A 22,648-nucleotide genomic window follows, 5' to 3' on the forward strand; every position below is an offset into this window, starting at 1 on the left:
CAAGGCCTGCTAAGATGTCAGAGTTCAGTGGTAAATGAAAATATTCTACTTCAGGAAATTTAACAGAGGAAATAAACACAGAAAAAAATTGTACAATAATAGGTAGGAAAGGAAGAAGGCAACCCAGATGGAAATAGTGAACGAGGTGTCTTGACCTACTTGAAACTACCTCTTATTTCCCACATTAGGTAAAAATATACTTTTTAATGTTCCAAACTGTTAACTCTCCATTTAAAAAAAAATTCTTTCCCAAAGTTAATCACAAATTCTAAAGCCACTGACCTACTTGGGAATCCAAACGATGGGCTACCTTGAGATCCAACAAGCGAATTTCAAGTCTTACTCAGTTTTCCTTGAGCAACAGATCAAATTAGGATAGTTAAGAAAGTCAGGTAAGGGTTATGATCACAAATGTGTATGGGTAACTTTTCTGTGATGTCTATATAATCACCACCTGTGAAAGCAGAGCTCTATGGCATCTCAAGCTGAATGCGGTCCTTATCAGCAGACTCCGGTCTAGCAGAATGAAGACTGAAAGTAGACCATTTAGACTGGAAACTTTCCCAAGTGGCTCCACGTTCTGTGAGGAGTTCCAAGAAGACTTGGATTCTAAAATATAGTTGTATTTCTTTAACCACCTACTTTCAGGATAAATTTAAGACAAGTACCAGTGAAAGCTTATGTTCACACGAGCCAGAACACTTCAGAAGACATAGGAAATTGAATTACAGAGAAATGTTGTGGGATGGGATCTACAAAGTATTGATGCCTAGAATGCAAAGCCTTTAAGCTCTGCTCAGTTAACAGAGGAAAAAAAATACTAGTTAAAGAGAACATATCTGTTATTGGGGGGGGGGCAGATATGCATTCAGTTTTTTTGTTTGTTTTTTTTCAAAAATCCAAAAATATAAAAAAATCCAGCCAGGCAGTGGTGGCGCACGCCTTTAATCCCAGCACTCGGGAGGCAGAGGCAGGTGGATCTCTGGGAGTTCGAGGCCAGCCTGGTCTACAAGAGCTAGTTCCGGGACAGGCACCAAAGAGAAACCCTGTCTCGAAAAAAAAATTCAAAAATATATTGAAAAATTGACTATCAACTTTATGCTTCACAAACATCAGTATACAACCTGTGAAGCAAATGTTATTTATTCAATTTTGAAAACTAAGGTACCAAGTCACAGAGAAGATAAATAACCCCCAAACTTAGAATCGGCAAGTAAAGGGTCAGGAATGTCAGTCCATTTGCATCCAACTGTGTAGTTCATTGACAAATTTAAAGATGGAAATGCCATCGCTCACTCTTCTCTGTCTTCCAACTCAAACCATGCCAACACACACATGACCAGACACACAGAAACACAATGGGTTGACGATAGTCAGGGGTAGTTCAAGGAATGTGCCAGAAACACATGGCAGTTGTACAGGATGAGTACCCTCCTCCATTTGTGTGAAGTACAAGATATTTTGTCAACTATATTTAAAAGGAAAGGTCCAGCTTTTGCTTGGCGTAGTGTTCTATCCATCTATATCCTAGCAGGGTCATTTAAGATTTAGGCTGGCTTAGCTGGGCAGTGGTGGCGCACGCCTTTAATCCCAGCACTCGGGAGGCAGAGGCAGGCGGATCTCTGTGAGTTCGAGACCAGCCTGGTCTACAAGAGCTAGTTCCAGGACAGGCTCCAAAACCACAGAGAAACCCTGTCTCGAAAAACCAAAAAAAAAAAAAAAAAAAAAAAAAAAAAAAGATTTAGGCTGGGATTCCAAAAGTGGCTTTCAAAGACGCATGGAGAAGCCAGTGAACACTGGTGTTTTTCTCCTATAGACTCTCCAATGAAAATGATTTTTCATTCAGAAACCAGTGGTTCAAACTAAGGTCATCTGCAGCTTGACACAACTTGCCAAAGAATTCAAAGCAATAATTTCCATTATAGGTGATGGAAAAGGGTGGTCATGCATTGGTTCTCTGAAGAAACCTTAACTTATGTAAGGCACCATAAGAGTAAAATAAAACTCCTAGGCTTCAGAGACAGGACTAGGCAATATGAGACAGGTTATATTAGAGAGGTCTTTAGTCCAAGCAGAACACTGGGTGGGGTCTACTCAGGTTGATGGAAGCTGAAGTTGTAGTAAGAAGAAGTTAGATGATGCATGCCCAGAAACTCATACAAGAGGAAGGCTTGAATTCTACTGGACCCGAAAACTTTCAGGCTGAAAGTGTTGGCAGCGTAGAGCTGAGTAAGCAGAATTGGATAGCTGGCACACTATTTATCAGTAACATAACTAATTCGGTACTGTGAAGATTCTAATCTTAAAAAAAAAACGTGGATGGGTGAAGTGACTTGCACAAGAGTCTAATTGTGGCAAATTTTATAAAAATTTTTAATTTCCTAGATTTTCTTCCAAAATACACTTTACTCTCTGTTGATCATTAAAACAATAACAAAAACGTGGCTGCTGTGCTTCACAGGTGTTAAAGATCTTTTCATGGTATGCCGTAGTCAATTCAGCAGCAACATCACAGGGTAGCTTCGTAGAAGTCGGATCACTCAAGTTGTTTTATATTTCAGACACTGACAATCATAGCTTGACTCAAATATAATTCAATACAAAGTTTCTTTCTGGACTAAATACACTTGAATTGTCTTATTGCCAATTTATGATGGTTTTGGTTATATTAAATTATATGCTAAAGTTGAACCAATAAAAATCAGAGAAAGAAAAGTCTCTAAATGCATTATTACCCTGTAAATTGTTCTGTTCAATGGGTCCATCTGCCCTAAAGTATCCTGTTCATAATTGCGGGGAAAGTCAGTATAAAAACTAAAGTCTGCATGTGATGCCCCAGAGAATAAGATGGAAAGAGTTAAAGAAGAGTGCCCCGACCCATTACATACAGATAACTTTGCAAAAATAGCATGTTATTCCATTCAAACTATGGGACATTTATCAGAAATTATTGGTTATTCTGTACCTTAGGTTTTAAATTAACCAGTGAGTTTTCAAAAGTAGCACCATTTCTATTACTAAAAAAATTAAACTTTACTTTCAAAGTACATCAACTGCTCTCCTTTCTTTTATTTTCAGTGTTTCTCCAAACATTTATTATAAAAATGTGTATAGAGCTGGGCGGTGGCGGCATACGCCTTTAATCCCAGAACTTGGGAGGCAGAGACAGGTGGATCTCTGTGAGTTCAAGTCCAGCCTGGTCTACAAGAGCTAGTTCCAGGACAGGCTCCAAAGCTACAGAGAAACCCTGACTCAAAAAGAAAATGTCTATAGAAATATGATTATTCCAAATACAGTTGATTAAACATTTCATCGGTTATGACATATGCAAATAGCAAAGCTGCATCAGATTAGATGTACACTCATGGTGACAATTTAAATTGATTTAAAATTCTTTCAAAAAGTTTCTCATCTTTCGATTTTTGACTTTTTGAATATTGACTTTTACCAGTGTCCTTTTGATTGTTGCATTAATCTATGCACAATATGATACTGAATAACCTAAGGCAGGCAAGAAGTAATGTGAAATGTGTAGGCATAACATTTTAATGAGACAGCACTTGGGTTGAATCGAATGTCTGCAGTTAATTCACAGAACAATATAGAGCGAAAACTTCTGACATGTTTAGCAGACCAAATATTCATTAAGGGAAGCAAACTAGCTGCATTATAAAATCTCCCTCATAAGAATTACTGCATCTTCAGATCTGTGAGCAAGAAATAGACTTGATTTCAAGCTGAAGTGCCTGGTGTTCTGGTAGTATCAAACTCTTTATTTTTTCATTTCAGGTCTTAAAGGGATTCCCAGAGTGTTTACAAGCTGACATTTGCCTGCATCTGAACCAGACTTTGCTGCAAAACTGCAAAGCCTTTCGAGGAGCAAGTAAAGGCTGCCTTAGAGCTTTGGCAATGAAGTTCAAAACCACCCACGCGCCTCCAGGAGACACCCTGGTTCACTGTGGGGATGTCCTAACTGCACTGTACTTCTTATCCAGAGGCTCCATAGAAATCCTCAAGGATGACATAGTGGTAGCTATTCTCGGTGAGTATTTCAGCCAGGACCAATGACATCTTCAGCTGGGAGTTGTTGCAAACATTAGTTTGCAATGACAGACTAACAGACCGATTGGTTAAGGACGACAACACCGATCCTTTCAGAGCTTTATTTCAATTCATTTTATATCAAATTAACCTTGCTAAAATGTATTTTAACGTCTCAATTTTTGTGTAATATGCAAACATTCTCGTGATTCTCTTCAACTGTTGGCAGCTACTTAGACATTTGAAGCTAAATATAAAAAAACAGTCGACATTTTCCTTTTCATGTGAGATCTTGGCTTCATGGTTGATCCTTTAGCATCTTAATATGAACTCCTCAGTGTTGTAGACATACTAATTAGCATGTGCCTACAGTAATATGAGCTAAGTTTATCGTTTCATGAATTTCATTTACCTGCTATTTATTAAACCCTTAGAAAAGAAATTGGGGTCCTGACTTAACAGAGTGAAGCGGTGCATTTAACATTAGGACGTGAGTTGAGAGACTACAAAATGAGTGAAACATGGGTTTGAGCGTAAAGGAACACTCATGTTTAGTTCGCTCTGTCTCTTTAAAAATGAACCTGCTTATATGAATTCATAGTATTTCTTTGGACTGTTAGGGTAATGGAGAGATGAACAGAAAAAGCCAATTCTATTCGCCTGCTTTCTGATCATATAGCTGCAAGATCAAAACTCCCTTTCCCCACAGTGTCTATGGAAATTCAGTTTTCTCATAGATTTAATACACTGTTTCATTGATAAGCAGTCATACAGCACTAGAGGCATAAGTGGGAGGTAGATTCTTGCCCAGCAGAGTCAAGGCCAAAGTTCATCTACTGTTCAGTCTCTGTCAGTTGAATGGTTTCTTTTCACTCAGTTCTCAGTTCTCACATTTGATCATTATAAACTCACGGTTTTATCTGTTTGTTGTTAGACAGACCCAAAGCATGGATCGTTAGATGCCCTACACAAACAAAGAAGTTTAAGTGATTCCCTTGGTATTTTGATAATTTCCTTATTATTGCGGTCAAAAAATTCACAGATGGAGAAGGTACACTATTTGGTTTCTAAACCAATAAAGAGTCATGGAATAAAAGCATCCTAAGTCACCTCAAGGCCACTTATCAAAAGAAAGTTTTCACTGCTTTTGACATTGACAGCTTTCCTTGGTGTCTTACCAAGGAAAGCAGAGGCTGATCTTGATGCCTGCCTGTCCTGGCATCTGTGTGCAAAACAACTCGCTTCTGTGCTTAGACTACTGTGAGTATAGAATGCTGTTCAGCATCATGGGGCTTCCTTCTTGCTCATCTATATTCACAGAAGATAATTAAAATATAAACCCCATGCAAATACAGTTCAGAGTCATATAATAATTATCTAAACAAAGCCATCCAATCTAAAGACTTGCAAAAGCTTCTCCTTTGCTGTCCCAATTTCCATGTATGTTAGCATTTGAAAAATTATTGCTATTCATTACGTTCTCAAAGTCTAATAAGTATTTATTTAAACTATGCCTAATGACTTCTCTCTAATTATTAGTATATGGTATTTGACTTTTCCTTATTAAATTCTCATTTAAAATAATGTCCCAGCACTTTTCACTTGTTGGAACTTTATTGTTTAAACATCCTTGATAGCTCCCTAAATTGGAAGACAGATGTGGTAATCCACCAGAAGCAAACATAAATGCATACTTTATGCGTATCCTTAATCTGAAAAGAACCTTTAGAAATGTGAAGAAAGTGCCATTTTGCATTGCTACTAATGACCTTCAAAAGTGACTTCATCAAGTAGTCTACCAATATTGACTAAAGGTATATACCATGTGAATACCTTGATACTCAGAAACAGAAAAATGGCCATGAAATTTTGAGAACTATTGGGAGGTTTGATATCCTGGGCAGGTAAGGATATTGACTATGGTGTCAAAATGCATGGGTTTTAATCCTGGCTACTTTTCCTTCCTCCATTTCACCCAACTGAGAAATGGACCTTACGATATTCAGTTTACCTCTTTAATTTTGTTTCAGCATTTATAGATTTTTATAATAATCACATCTTCACAAAATTATTTTTGAGTATCATATACATACATATGTGTAAGCATACATATATGTAATATACATAAACATTTGACATAAACATGGCACCTACATGGTCGTCAGAAATTATCGATTATTCTTACTCTTGTCATTGAATAAAACTGAAAGTAGACAGCACATGGTTAGGCAGAATCCAATACTGAAATAATCCTAGTAATTGTAGAAGTACAATGGGAACAAATTTTCAGAGCAAAGAGCAAGTGACCAAAGCCCTGACTATGTCTGTGGGTGACGTACGTAGAAGTCATTATTTAAACAAATGGACAAATACTTTAAAGGCAGATTCAAAACTGGTAACTTGAGGAAGCAAGGTGTGTTGATATCACTTGTCCATATCTGTGAGGGCTGAGGAATGATGGAGCTGTCAATTGGCAAAAGCTCTGGACATGATAGGGCTGAACAGAAAGAACAGAAATCCAGCTCATTTCAGCCTCTCATATTCCTGGACTGACACCATCAGAACACTTCTACCTGAAAGTATATTTAGAAAACCATATGGCGAGATCCACAGCTAGCACTCAGGAGTGTAACAAAACAAAAGCATCCTCTAGATCTTACATGCTTAGCAAAAGAACCTAAGTAAAGAAATGAAGGAGATTATAATGGTACCCAAGACTTTTAAGAAGAACAAAGTTTCACTCGTCATTGCACAATCAGTCAAGACATAGAATGTTGCTCTCCATGCTCCTGCAGGTATGGGATCTTACATTTGTAATCTTTGGTTCAACGATTAGGCAGTTGGTTGGTGTCCCTTTCTACTTTTATAAATAAAACATTAAATCTCTTCCTCTTCCTCCTTTTCTTTCTTCTTCTTTTTTGGTTTATTTTAGGAAAAAATGACATCTTTGGAGAAATGGTTCATCTTTATGCCAAGCCTGGCAAGTCTAATGCAGACGTGAGAGCACTCACATACTGTGACCTGCATAAGATCCAGCGAGAAGACTTACTGGAGGTCTTGGATATGTATCCCGAGTTCTCCGACCACTTTCTGACGAATCTAGAACTGACTTTCAACCTGAGACACGAGAGTGCAAAGGTAAGCCCCACTGATGACCTTCCCATGTCTGAAACGTCATTCATAGATCTGCCAAGTGCTTCTGAAAACAACAAACAAAACGCTGCAACAAAAATTCATCAATATTAAATACTGAGAGAAAGAGACCAGCTGAATGTTGAAATTAATAAATTATATGGCAAGAATTCAGTATTAAAAGGTGGTGAATAATTTTTGAAAGGTCAATTAAGTTTGACCTTTTAGAAGTTCTTAGTGTCTTGGTTTACATTAGAGTTTTTGTAGGAAAATGAGTGGTTTCTAGTAATTTTTAAAATCCCCTAAAGGAGTTTATCTTACATAGATAGGGAATGAAATATTATCTCATCTGTTATTCCTACCATATCAGTTGCTATTGATTTTCTGCAACGCTGAAAATATTAGACCTATCAAAGTTTAGATTAATACTAAACTCAACTTTCAAGTTAATGAAGTATGAATTAATTAACTCTTACAATAGAGTCAAAATATAGGCTATGGAATGAATGAAATATTGTCTAATAGAAATAATATTTTATGTTTAATTCTGCGCATTACCCAACCTTTAATGATTTCGCGAGTGGGGCTCTTACTGTGCTCCACTGTGAACTCTGATCGATAAGCTAGTCTTGTCTTGTGGAAGGACAACTTACATCATAGCTCACAATTTGTTACTGGGTTAATTTGCCAAGTTTCAGAAAGTCCATTTATTTCTAAATGCCCTTTTATCATACATCAAACATTGAGCACTTGGTACTTGCCCAGTGTATTTATTTATGAGCTAATGTGTTCTATGGAAGAATTCCCTAGGTCAATATTTAGGCAAAAGATGTTAGACTTAAGTCTCCATGGAGTTGTAGTCATCACCAGGCATTCTGAGAGGCTTAAGAAACAGCAGATTCTAGGGTCACCGGGTGGCCATTCAGTGTTCTAATTCAGCTTACTGAGCTAACTTCTTTTCAAACAAACAAAAAAAAAAAAAAAACCTAAAACTTACAGTAAAAAGTCTCCAGTTCTTAGACATATGTTCTCAGAATAGTCTTACTGAATGCTTTATTGTGACCTCAGTCAGAGAGCATCAACCTCATTCTGGTTTTACCTAAAATGCAACTATGAGCCTCAGGTGACTCCATTGTACTGAAATTCATATGGCAACCAGATGAACAACGCAGGGAATTTCTGCTCTGATTTACAAGACTGATGGTGTACAGACATTCAAAGAGGAGAAAGAGGAGCTGAAGCAAGTCTAATAAAGGTCTTTTATCATAGTATCGATTGTCTTCAATCATATATTGATTGTAAAATTTAGCCTTATGTTCATTACTAAGTAATATATACATCCTAGTTACTGTTAATTGATTCATAAATTTTGCTAGCAATAATACAGATTCTTCTACTTGTCTAAATTGTTAATATTTTAAACGTTGATCGTATTATACAAAATACTCCCTTCTGTGGACTATTTTATTTCTAAATTCTAATGCCAGATCCTAAAATTCCTAGCCCATAACTCTTACAAACCGTGGTTTCCCCAATCAAATCTCGAAGCTACCAGAATTATTCTATCAGTCTGTTTTACAACTCAGAGCTGACCTTCAAGAAAATTACTATCACTACTTGGCCAAAACATAATTCTTAAGATTTAAAGTGGTTGCTGCGAAGTGATATAGTAGAGTTTACCAGTAAGACATTATACTCAAGTAGCATAACCTTCTAGATCCCTCTTTGAGTTCCATTAACAAGGTTGACTTTCCACTGCAGTCCCAATCCATAAATGATTCTGAAGGGGACACCTGTAAACTACGAAGAAGAAGACTGTCCTTTGAAAGTGAAGGCGAGAAAGGTAATCATTCTTTCTATTTGTAAAGTTTTATCTAGAGCACACGGTGTCTAGCTCTTCTTGCTTAAATACTCATTATAGTTTTGTGATTTTTCAAGGTTATATCTAATTCATGCTTTGATAGTGTCGGGAGAATCACTTTTATTCCCAAACTAAAAACATTGTTTTTGTTCCGGGGTAGCTATGTCTGAATTACATCATTCATGTAATTCATGAATACTCCATGTCTTCAAGGACAGCCAACAGAGAAACTTGGAAAATTGATTGAAAGCAAAATCAAGTTGATAATAGATAATAAATATACTCAGAGTTTGAAGCAGAGTGTTTTGGGAAGAGGAATTTTCATTTCAGGTCAGGAGTGTAATCCCTTCGCCAGCAAGCACCACACATACCAATTATGTGGATGAAGGCACAAAATAGTACTCATCTTCATTAGGGAGGGAGGGGGAGCCACTCTCAGTCAGGAACAGAAACAAGTACACTTCAGTAGGACCCCAGATACAGGTGTGCAGAAGTGTGCCTGGCAACGAGACCAAGATTTCACGACAAACCTTTCACTTTGCCTCCTGCTGATCTCACCAGCATTCTAGCCTTTTCCTATTTGGCCTTACAGCAGCACCTGACCCTGGATCAATTCTTCCTATTGAATAGTCTTTGCTTGGTGTCGGTGGCTCTCCGCTCTTCCTATTTTCCTTCTAACTTCACAAATTCTCCGGAGATAAACTTCATATCATATTCTCATCTGGCTTGTTATTTCTTAGAGTTTCTTTTTGTTGTGTGTGTATTTGTATGTTTGGTATGCATACATGTTCACATGGTATCGGGGTGCATGCGCACATTTGTATACATGTGTATAGAGGCCATAAAACTAACTCAGATGTCTTTCCCTCTTCCTTTGAGATGGGATCTCACTGGCTTGGTTCTCTCAACTAAGTTACATGTTGGCCTGTCAACTTCCAGGATCTTCTGCCTCCGTGTTTTTTGTAATACATGCACATCTCACAATCTCAAAGTTTTTATATAGGTTCTAGAGATTAAACTCATGGCTTCATGCCTGTTAGCAAGGACTTTATCAACTGAGCTCTCTCCACAGACTCCAAAGTTTCTTAAGATATCTTCCGCCTCCTTTTCTTTTTATGTAATATAATCTTTCTCTGATTAATATCATCTATGCTTCTAATTTCATTCTGTACTCATTTGGGAAGTGTGCATATTAATATCTTAAACCACAGGCCAGATGAGCTTCCATATTTTGACTCCAACTTTTTATTAAACTACTTAAGCTCTCAAAGGTATCCCCTAATGCTTCCTTGAAATTCCTCTCCCTCTCCATATCTGTTGCTCTGCAAATGTTCACACCCACACCATTCAAATCAGTTCCACAAACATGTAGGATTATAACTTCTCTTGAGCTATGAAGAAACTGTAGTCTTGATTAGACTTTTCTAATTAATTCTTGATTAGAGATTTCCACCATCTCTACTCTCAAACCTAAGTGTCCGTTGGTTCATTTATCTCCATTCCCACAGCCCCTCCACCCGATTGAGTCTAAATATTATCATCTGTCTCCTTAGAATACTAAACCAGCTTTTTAACTAACTCATTTTCCTTGTAAAATTTACTCTATTTTCATCTATTCTACACATTGGGACACTGATGACATTTTTTTCTGAATCCAATTACATTCATTTCACCTGTATATTTAAATTCTTCTAAGGACTTCATATTTTGTATACTCATTTGTTGTTACTAACTTTTAAAATATATTTTGAGAATTTCAAACATGATTACTTTATTTACATTTCTATTCCTCCTTCTTCCCACCCCAACTCTTCTAATGCACCTACTCCTTCTCAAATGTATGACTTCTTCTTCATTATTAATACATATAGACATAGATAAGATATAGATGAGAGATGATAGATATAGGTAGATAGATAGATAGATAGATAGATAGATAGATAGATAGATAGATAGATGATAGATAGATAGATAGATAGATAGATAGATAGATAGATAGATAGATAGATGATACATAACACATACACATACATACATATATACATACATATACAAACATACACACAACATTGTAGAGAATCTATTGAGTCTCTTTATTACTGAGGACTGACTAAAGGGAATTGGGTAATCTATCAATGACTCTTCCTTAAAGAAAACAGAGTCTCCTGTTCTGTGTATTGGTAATAGAATTGGCTTTTTTTTTCGACTTCTTTGAGACTTTTATCTCATACTATTTTAATTCCCCTTAATTATTCCCATGAACTCCTCACCTTTGCCCTGAGGCTCATCTCCTCCAAGCCTTTATTTCAGTTATAGTTATTTAAGACACTACTGCTCAATGTTGTTTACCTGTGAATTGTGAACTTCATAAAAATGGTATATACTTGTTCCCTGTGACTCAGGGGCATGTACAGCATTATCTATTGAAATTACATATGAACCAGGCAGAATTGTACATTTCCATAACATAAGTACTCCAGAGGCAAGAGGATTGCAGTTTTCAAAACAGATGAAGCCACTGGAAGGAGGAGGAGGAAGAGAAGAAACACAAATGAAATGGCATTTGAGTAACCCTTTTCCACCTTCATTTTGTCTTCATATTTCAAGTTCTCTTTTTAACTCTGTTCCCTTGGAGATATCACCTGCTAGCTTGCTATTTGTTTGTAGTGAATTAAATTCTTCTCTCTTTTATGTACATTGTTTCTGTGTTCTTGCATATGTTATTCCTTGAGATAGATTGTCAGACTTTTCCTAAAACATATGAACACCCATAGCTCCAAGGAAACCTTCACATACAACCAGACCAGACTGTTTTTCATTCACTAAACTTGTGGTTTGTGATGTGTTGTTTAACAAGCATTTTCTTGATCACTTTAAATGCACAGGAATTTTCTTATGAATCCCCATATGCATTCCTCTTGCGTTATCGCCAAACCGTGCCCTGTACTCGGGTTACTGGCATAATTGGTTTCTTTTTTATCTCTACAAAACTTTAGGTGCCTTCAAACAAAACACATCTGATAGATGTTGGTTGTCTTTTACCAATAGTTGAATCATTTAACCTACTTCATAAACTGCTCACCAATAGGAAGTATTTTCTGCAATGGCCTTCTTTATTTTCTTGGTAGAGTTTTCTAAAACAGCACCCCTGATGTCAAGCTGTTTTTCCATAGAGTTAATCTGACTCCCTCATCCTGGTGTTAATCTCTTGGTTTTATCTCACCGGAAATGGAGAACAGCCTGGCAATGTGTAGCCTGTGTACCATTGTTCTCCAAAGGGTTGAAGATTTATTAAATCCTCTTTCAATCTTGTTCAGTTTCCCCATTCTCAAGGCAAATAATCTCACGTTTTTATCTTCTGATAAGGCCCTGAAATCGGGTCACAATTCACAAGGGTTCGTGTACCCAGACATTTCTATTGACGTTGAAATCATTCCTTTTAATCACAGCCTTAGTTTCTGAGATGTTTTATATAAAGTGCAGATAGCAGGAGATTTGCCTTCCTGTATCATTCTGAAGTTTCCTAGCACGCCAGTATGTTACCATGAGTTCAACAATGTGAAAATACAATTAATTCCCATTATCCAGAGCTTCACAGCCTTTTTTCAAAGCCTTTGGAATTCCAGGCTGCTGCTGGCAAGTGCATAATTCTGCTGAGAGTAATTTAGTACCTGTCACCCCAATCTAATACTCTTTAGGTGACCAGTCATCCCATATTTTGTCAGATAAAATTGTCTTCTGGGGGGGGGGAGCACATAAAACAGGCCAATGTACAGTAGTAGAGAATTTCCAGAGGATTCTCTAATACTGATCAACCCAGGGCTAAATAAGCTAGAAGTTTCACAGGGAATGTACCTATGATTACAGTGCTACCTTACTGCTTCTATGACACAGATCCTTGAAGGTAGTATTCCAAGAGCATTGACGTCTTATGAAATCAACTTACATAGACAACAGGGACAAGAAGCGTCTGTGCATCGGAGATGGGTAAACAGAGGTAGAATCCTGTCTGTTTTCCAAGTGCCTTCTCAACAAGATGTTCACACATTTTAGGTTTTAGCCCTTAGCAGGTACACCTCATCATGCACAAACAGCATCTTTTAAAAAAAATGGCCAGGACCTCTGCCAAGCTGAGTTAAACATAAGGAATTTGTTGATGTGGATAGTTTGTCTTCATGAGCTTCAGATTTCTTCTGAGAAAATGAACCCACTTCCCAACAGGAAGGAATTGTCACAACAGATCTGAAGGTTGGGGTTAATTCCTTCTTTAACTTCTGGGAGACAGGCACCTAGGATCTCTCATGACTAGGGTCAATCAGCATAGGTAGAGATGTTAGAGCTCCCAAGATGGAAGTATCTACTTTTTTATTTTATATCTTTTATTTTCTTTAAAAAAAAAAGAAAACAACTATTTTTTTTCATTATACATACCAAACCAAGTTCCCACTCCTCCCCCCTCCCGTTCCCTCCACTTAACCCTCCCACCCACACCCCCATCCACTCCACAGAGAGGGTAAGATCCAAGACCCTCCCTACTATATCTAGGCAGCTGAGCAAGGTATCCACCCAAAGAGAATAGGTTCCAAAACGCCAGTACCAGCAGTAGGGATAAATCCTGGTGCCACTGCCAGTGGCCGTGCAGTCTGGCCCAGCCATGCAACTGTCACCCACATTCAGAGGGACTAGTTTGGACCTATGCATGTACCTTCCCTGTCAGGCTAGAGATGGTGAGCTCTCATTAGCTCAGGTAGACTGTTTCCGTGGGTGTCCCCATCATGGCCTTGACCTCTTTGCTAATATTCTTACTCCTCCCACTCTTCAACTAGAGTTTGGAAGCTCAGTCCAGTGCTCTGATGCAGGTCTCTGCCTGTTTCCATCTGTTGCTGGATAAAGGTTCTCCTGGTCCTCTTCTTGCTACATAAAACAAGAAGCAAAATGATGCTTCAGTGATGTATTCTGTTGCCAAGGAAACTGCAATGGGTGGGCAAAATAAACTAATGAAGGAAACAATAAAAAATCACTTCCACTTAAGTGGTCTACAAAGTTGGATTATGCTTACTCTCAAGTCTACTAAAGTGATGAATTGGGTCTTGGGAATAGTTCATTTAAAATATTATGTGCACACAATAAAATACATACAATACTAGTACAGTGGCATGATTAACACAGGAAGAAAGTATTGTGGATAGTAAACTAGGAAATATATAGTTGTATTTTGGTATATATGTGTGTATGCGTACATAAAGTACTATTCCATACCCAAGCATTCACACATACATATGTGTGTATATATACCAACAAAATTTACATGATCAAATATTTAGAGTGTTCTGCTCAACTCCTTCTGTAGACAGCATTTTAAAAAAAAAGTAGTCACTAATAGATGATTGGAGTATCGATGACCATTAGGTCAGTAATTGTAGCAATGTTGTAGATGTAAGTCAATCACTCATTCACTTATAAAACAATCATTGAGTATCTGTTGTGTGCTAAATGCTCTTAGGTACTTTACTTAAACCGGCTTTCTGTTTTATTTTGTTTTTTAGTTTTAAGAAGTTTCTTTCTACTTAGAAGAAAAAAATGTCACTAGTTTTAACAGACAAACCAAATAATTCTGAATTACAGCTAATGTCTCTTTATCTCTGCTTTCCTGTTTTTAATCACTCCCTTTTTTACTGATTAGCAGTAAAAATAAAGATTTCCACTGAATTCTGTAGAACTTGCTTTTCTGTCTTTGTAGCAAACGGTAAGCAAGGGAAAAAAAATGATAGTTTAGAAAGGGGGAACTCTTTAATTGGTTTTACTATTTAGAACCTGCTGGTGCTGTAAACGCAGCAACCATCACGTACCTACCGCACCTGCTGATACTGTGAATTTCCAGGAAAACAAACTGCTGGGGCATTTTTCACCTAAAGCACAGGTTGCCTTGAATCGTTATCAAAGGAGGAGGGAACAGAAAGTGTGAGCCTCTGGAAGACAGCTCAAGCTGGGCTGGCCCTGCCCAAGTTTGCACTCAGAATCAGCAGATGTACCTACCTTGGCTTCTACTCGTCCTTCATGGACATGCTCCCTCCGTCCCCTTTCGAAAATATTAAAAATCAAAGATACAGTAAATAATTAGCGTCAATGAAGTTTCACCTGAAAAATATGTGGAATCAGAAAGAAAATAAGAATGGTTAGCCAAGTAGAAGTTCTCCTAGATTCCTAGACTTGTTGCTACAAGAAAAATACATATGCTGTCTTGATTTTGTACACCTAATAATCAGCTCCCAGAGATCAGAGGACTTTCACAGCTGCTGGCAATCACAGCAAAGCTTCTTATCAATAACAGACTGCCAAAAATGAAAAACAGTCAATAAATATGTAAACAATACAAGAGAAAATGGTGTTAAAAGGCTTGCCTGTGACAGCTGACTGTAGGGAAATCATTAGAAAGATGCTGCTTATCACCTTCTTCCAGTAGGTGTACGTGGTCCCACATTGAACGTAGGGAACAGAGACTGACGTTTTAGATTAAAAATTCAGTGTTCCTCGGAGCACTGTCTAAGCACCCTGAAACCATTACAATTTCCGTTTCTACTGATAACAGTAAGTAGTGTTACTTTATATGTTTAATTATTTCATATTGTATGCTAGAATGCAACACACTTTGAAAGTATTCCTCAAAAGAAAATAACATCAATGAAAGTAACTAAGGGAATAAATGCACATATCGTTAAAATTATTTTATGAGCAAGACGGGGTATAAAGCTAATTTTTAAAAAAAAATCAATTCTTTAAATAAAGTGGCAAAATAATTTGATGTCTGGGTTCCAGATTGTCTTTCTCAAAAAGAAATAATGTCCAATCACTGTGATGTATGCCTATAATCCCAGCACTTGGGAAGGAGGAGCAGGGTGATACACATTGTTCAGGAAAGTCCTGAGCTAACTAGTGGCTACATATGTCTTAATAAATAAATAGATGTCCCACAAAACAACATAACTCGTATTACCCATTTTAGTGGCATATATATGAAACCTGTCTTTCTTTTCAAGATCTTTAGAAACAAGCATGTTTGAAAAGCAAAAGCTGTGTACAACTGTAACAGTAGTATATAATGTGATATTTGGATATCCACACACACATTGAGGGGGAGAGAGAGAGATGCCACAAGCATACCCATTACTTCATTCTTCTGTGTGGAAAGAATGTTTAAGATTGCTCCCAGGAAGTATTAAGCACGCCATGGGTTAACTGTCATTATCTTGCTTTACTACTGAGTTTTAGAACTCATTTGTCCTAAATAAAACTGTGACATCTCCCCGAACGAATCTTTTCTTTCTAAATAGTTTGTAAGACTATTTAATCCAGTATTTGTATGGCAGCCTACTTTAGGGTCCCCTTTAAGCCTAAGGTACTTGATGACAAGTGAAGAAGTGTATTCCTGGTGTTAGGTTCCCAATAAAATGTTTTCCTAACCTAACTAGCAGGAGAGTACTCAGACTACCTCCAAATCGTCACCAGTGGGAGACATAAAGCCCAAATGCCTAGAAACCTCATTAAATGTCTCTCTTTGACCAAGAGTTATGTCTCCCTGTTGGGTCTGACTAATAAAAGTTGTAATTAATCTGAAAGGAAGAACTCGTAAAAGACAGAGGGAGTTTAAGAATTTATCCCCAGACTTTTTGGCAAGGAAGCCTTTTCTATTATCGTTCGTAAGGCAGCTGCGTCAGCTACTCCATCAAAAAGTTGAATTTCATTAACTTGAATTCATCCTAAAGCTACAGTTACCTACAAGGAAAGCCACACACGTTGTATAATTATGTCCTGTGTGGGGTCGGGGGGGGGGGCTTTGCTGCCCCTGTGGTCCTCTGATTCAGAAAACAGGGATCAACTTAAACAAGCAGAAAAGAATTCTTCTTTGTAAAGCGATGGTAATGGGTGATTATGTGATCTCATGTCTACACAAGGGGAAAACATAAATATCCTCAGATTTGTTTCAGAATGTAATCACCATCTATCTTCAATATTTGGAATACCTATGCAGAATAGGAGGAGAATGAAGAAAGGCATTGTATGAGCCTGCTTAATGGCTATCAAATCAGTTTCTCTACAGAGAGGCAGAAATGGGACAGGCCATCAAAATCTAGTACTTGAAGGCTAACAACAGTGCACGCCAACAGCTCAATCGCATGGATTACACCTGTCAGCTACCAGACCAAACATGACAGTTTCTATTTTCAGTCTACAAGTAGATTGTCATTTCTAGTTCCATATTCTATGATAGAAAATGAAGTTTTAATTTAGCTAGTATTAAACAGAAAATCTTGTTTGGAGGGGGCTTTCTCAAAGCAGCTGTTCACACAGACTGCAATAATCTAGTGGAATGCAGAAACATTCAAGAACATCAAATTCTTTCCATTTTTTTTTTTTTGATTCATTTGCCTGAACTTCTTGCTAATGGGATTTCTGTGATAAAAAGACTGGGCCAGTTTGGAGAAGAAAGAGTTTAGCTGGCTTACAGCTTAGAGTTCATCATTGAGGCGTGGATAGGTGATAAGGAATTTAGAACAGGAAGGTGAACCAGAGGCTGGGGAAGAACACTGCCTACTGGATTGCTCTCCATGGCTTGTTCAGTTTACTTTCCTATACAACCCAGAACCACCTGGCTTCATGTTTTCCTATACAAACCGGTTCTACCTGCCCAACAATAGAATTACTCACACTGGCCAGGATCCTCCCACATCAATAATTAAGCTAGAAAATCCCCCATGGGCCAGTCCCTTGTTGTAGGAGGCTACTTGTTCTTCCCGGCCGCCCGACTAGCTTAGACCAAAATAATCACACAGTAACCATATTATTTAAATCACTGCTTGGGCCATTAGCTCTAGCTTCTTATTGGCTAACCCTTACATATTAATTTAACCCATCTCTATTAATCTGTGTATTGCTAAATGGCAGTGGCTTACCAGGTAATGTTCCCAGCTTCTGTCTCCAGTGGCTCCGTTGCTTCTCCCTACTGCACCTTATTCCTCCCATGTTACAGGCCAAGCCAGTTTTCTTTATTCATTAACCAATAAAACCAACACATAGACAGAACGACCTCCCACATCAGTCCCTCTTCCTCCAAAACTCTAGTTTATGTCAAGCTGACCAAAAACAAAAACAAAAAAGAAAACAAACAAAAAAAACCCCTAATTGTCACAAGAGGTAAGTCCTATATGTATGAAATAAATGGCATTTTAAACTATTGAGCTAAATATTTGTAATTCTTTACTCATCACAGTCTGTGTACCTCTCCTAAATTGAAATCAGCCTGTTTTAATTCATTCATGTTAAACAATATCTTATGTCTAAACAACTGAAATGAAGCCATGACTTAGTAAGTTAATGTTGGGCCTTTGTAGAAGGTGACATGGAACATCTTTTCGTATGAGATTTAATATTTTAAAGATTTATTTATTTTATTTTATGTGTTCAAGTGTTTGCCTGTATGTCTGTGTACCATGTGTGTGCCTTGTGCCAAAGCTAGTCAGAAGAAGTTGTCAGGTCCATAAAGCTGGCATTGTAGATGGCTGTGAGTGCTGGGAACCAAACCTGGGTCCTTTGGAAAATCAAGAAATCCTCTGAACTGCTGAGACAGCCACATGTAGGGATTTGAAAATTTACAGAACACTACATATCAAATGTGACAACGTAGCTTAGTAGCCGGTGATATGTCTTGACGATAATTACCCACACTTGTATACGAGTCACATGAATAGATGGTTAGGTTAATTTAAATTTGGTTCCTCTAGGAAGAAACTTCATGATACAGTTACAAAGAATGACAATATTAAGGGGATGGGAAGCTTGGGTTGATACAAATACCACTCTGCCCAGATTATTAATTACAAAAGGGTTAGTTGGGACTAGAAACCCAGGCTGTGAGAATTTAGAACAGTGAAACTGAGACCCAGGCTGTGGAAATCTAAAACAGGGAAACTTAGAAAAGCTAAGCTTATATTCTTTTCTCAAACTTACTAAAATAAATTTGGCAACAGTTGTTTTTCTGAGGATTGAAGTGATGTGCTCATCAAGGGGGAGAATGTTGATGATATTTTCCAAAGGTTCTTCAAGAGAACAGATAAAGAAAACAGAGAACGATGAGAAGGATGAAGTTTGGAAGCCTATGGGGAGTTGGGTCAATGATCCTGAAGAGAAGGACATTTGCATGTGTTGATCAGAATATTCACACATAGATTGATAGTTGAGTGGCTACCCATGAATCTCAGAGTAGTAGTCGTCACTATCCTGCTGGACAGCGGGAGGGTGTGCGGTGTTCACAGCATTGATGGAATGGCCGAACAAGTGTGATGCCTTAAGAAAATACATTAGGTTCTCTGCATTTGCTAGACTTAGACTAACAGACCACATACTTTCAGATGAAACTACTTTTTAAACACTGACCATTTTTACCTTGAGCTGCTTTCTGGCTTTTAATACTTTTTTTTAAATTATAAGTTGTTGTTTAAAAAGAGGGAAAGGAGGATCCTTGTTTCATTTCTCTGCCATATGGGAATTCTGAAAAGCAGTTGGAAGTTTCTCTGTAGTGGCCTTAAATCTGTTCATCTGGCCTTCTATAAATAACGAAATGAGCACATCAGGCACAGAGAGGATAGGGACACAGGCTTCAAAATTTCTCCAGAAAATGATATACCTCTTGGAGTTTTGTTGGTTGGTTATTAGCAGGAACCAGATGGAGAATTACACTCTCTCCCCAGGACACTAATAGAAACAAGTTTGGAGATTTGTTTCTGAGTTTTTCTGGCTGAAATATGTTCTAACACAACAACCTTTGGGGCTCAAATTATCCTGACATTTCTCTATGAAGTAGTCAGTATGCATCAGTGGCCTTGGTGTAATTAGGTAAAGAAGCTTACCTCAATTACTGTAGTTAAGCTTCATATTCTTTGCAAGGTTCTACACAACCAAACTCCCTAAATTGTCAAGGCCATTTACTAAGCTAAGGTTGAAACTTTGCCTGCCTGACTTTCCTGAAGTGACTTCCAGATTTGACCTTTACAATGTGTGAATGATTGTCACACACGATATGGCATAAAGGTTAAAAAAAAAAATAACAAGCTGTATCGTTGGTGATATTTTAGAATTAGGACACATTTTCTCTAGTCTCTCCACTTTCCTCAAGAGGTAATATGCTTGATTCTAAGACTAAATAAGACTTGACTGTGTGTGATTTTTAATTTTCGTATCATTTTTCTTCCACATAAACTCATTCTTACTTGATTTCTTTAAATTTTGAAATGAGTGATTTACTTCGTGAAGATAAGCTAATAACCCTTGAATTTAGCAGCGTCCACACAGCTACATTTTTCCACGAGTAAACAGCAGTTTGCTTACAGCCATTTAGTATAATGTGCACAAAGTCCCACATTTGATTTTTTTACTATGAAAATAACCTCTCTTTGATAGATTTTAGCAAAGAAAACAGCACAAATGATCCCGAAGATTCCACAGATACAATAAGGCGTTATCAGGGTTCCAAGAAGCCCTTCGAAGAAAGGAAAAGCAGGTCGTCGTCCTTCATCTCCTCCATCGATGATGAACAAAAGCCACTCTTCTTGGGAACCATAGACTCTACTCCAAGAAAGGTGAAGTCAACCCGACTTCACGGTGAAGAAACAGTGCCCCCCTCAGGAAGAATCCACGTGGATAAAAGAAGCCACTCTTGCAGAGGTAACTGAGCGTCAGCAGTCTCTCCTCATCACTAGATGGGAGATGGTTGCTTTTCAAAACCGAAGAACTGTACAAGTCCAGGTTCTTCTGACGTTAGACCGAAAGTTAACCTGTATGCCCCACATTAGACCGGGTGACTTCCTGGGATTCTGGGAACTGTAGTTCTTGGAAAATAACTACAAAGCCACGGGGGAAAGAATGATGGCCTATAGGGTTTGCCCATATATAAATTTTAGTTTGGGAAGTTTTTATGGCCAATTAAACTTAGTGTAAGACTAAGAAGAACAGCGCTATTGGCAGTTTGTTGGTTATAGGAAGGGCGGATCAGAGGCTGTTTGCTGAGAGCTAGCAAGTTAAACGGGTTTTTGTTGTTGTTGTTGTTGTTGTTTTGTTTTGTTTTGTTTTTTGATTTTCGAGACAGGGTTTCTCTGTAGCTTTTGGTTCCTGTCCTGGAACTAGCTCTTGTAGACCAGGCTGGCCTCGAACTCACAGAGATCCGCCTGCCTCTGCCTCCCGAGTGCTGGGATTAAAGGCCTGCGGCACCACCGCCCGGCTTAAAGGTTTTTTTATATTCATCCTCAGTACCAATTTCTTAACTTCAGCCTTAATAACTTTATAACATAGAAGCTCCATCCAATTATAATATAATGTAAACCAAACATAATTGTGTTTTACTGTGAAGTATGAGGATGAGGAATATCTTGAAATAAAACATATTCTTGAGACCATTCTTGTTTCACATCTCCTTCAAAAGGAATATTGCAAGCTCTGTTGTAAAAAATACACAAGAACTGAGCAGTGTGCTTTCGTTTTCAGAATTTATGATAAAGGATATCAAACAACACTTTAAAAATGTTACTGGATGAACAATCAGTGTACCAGATCTCTACATCTAGCTAGATCTTGCTATCTACGTGAACTTGGAGATGTGGGTCAGACTACTTGGATTATAAAAATTAGCTCTGCCATCCTCTATGACTTTAGGCAAATTGCTTGATCAACCTCAGGGTCCAATTTATTCATCTTTAAGATAGAATCAATGTTATCTAATCAACTGATTATGATTCTTTAACCATAAACTGTAAATAAAATTTTCTGGGATCGAATCTTAAGTTTTACTTAATATTTTCTGCTAGGTTTATATTTTCCAACTATTTACTTATTTAATTTAAATGTGGACATTGAAAAGGCCTCTCACGGGGCTGGAGAGCTGGCTAGGACCTTGAGAGCACTTGTTGCTCTTACCAGGGGCCTGAGCTTGGTTTCTATCTCCCATATCCATCTAATGGTGCATCAATGCATGTAACGCCAGTTGCAGAGAATCCATTGTCTTTTTCTGGCTTCTCTATACATGTGCATTGTCTACACATGCAGACAAGCAGCACACACATATATACACATAATAAAAATAAATAAATCTTTTTAAAGACGGTATTATGAAGCATCAAAAGATTATAACATACATGAAGAAAACCAGGATTCTTTGCTAGGAGGAAAGAAAACTATGTCACTGAGAAGGCAGGCAGTCCTTGTCATCACCATCATTCCGCAGGAATGTCCAACAACCAAGTGTGTTGAGACAAGATGGCGAGGGTTGCTAATTTCCCAGAGTTCCTTTCCCTATCTTCCCCACCATGTCACATAAGCTTTTGTCGTGATTTCACATGGCAATAAGCTAAGAATATATGCAAATGTCCTCTAGACAGCCTAAAATCTTGATGGAATGCATGGAAATAGTATCTCATTCATCACAGTGGAAGAATGGAATATTAGATGTGATTACCAAATGTCCCATTTTAGTTATTTATGAAAATGGATTCTGGGTAGGACTAAAAATAGAAAACAGGTTGTATCCAGGAAGTCAGAGTTCTGAAGAACTCACTGAACAATACCTAC

At 37.8% G+C, this 22,648-nt stretch overlaps 1 protein-coding gene across 3 annotated transcripts in view; it reads left to right on the forward strand.

The window, feature by feature from the left end:
• Window positions 1–22,648, forward strand: part of Kcnh7 (potassium voltage-gated channel subfamily H member 7) — a 418,450-nt gene that overhangs the window by 380,871 nt on the left and 14,931 nt on the right. For 2 of the 3 annotated variants that reach the window (XM_075985029.1, XM_075985032.1), the window contains 4 exons: window positions 3,790–4,042; window positions 6,974–7,179; window positions 8,935–9,016; window positions 20,489–20,752. In XM_075985029.1, coding sequence (XP_075841144.1) covers window positions 3,790–4,042; window positions 6,974–7,179; window positions 8,935–9,016; window positions 20,489–20,752 — 805 coding nt within the window. The remainder of the gene's footprint in view (window positions 1–3,789; window positions 4,043–6,973; window positions 7,180–8,934; window positions 9,017–20,488; window positions 20,753–22,648) is intronic. The other variant, XM_075985030.1, reaches the window with a different exon arrangement.

This window comes from Microtus pennsylvanicus, chromosome 9 (assembly GCF_037038515.1).
Source record: "Microtus pennsylvanicus isolate mMicPen1 chromosome 9, mMicPen1.hap1, whole genome shotgun sequence".
In the NCBI taxonomy this organism is placed as follows: Eukaryota; Metazoa; Chordata; class Mammalia; order Rodentia; family Cricetidae; genus Microtus; species Microtus pennsylvanicus.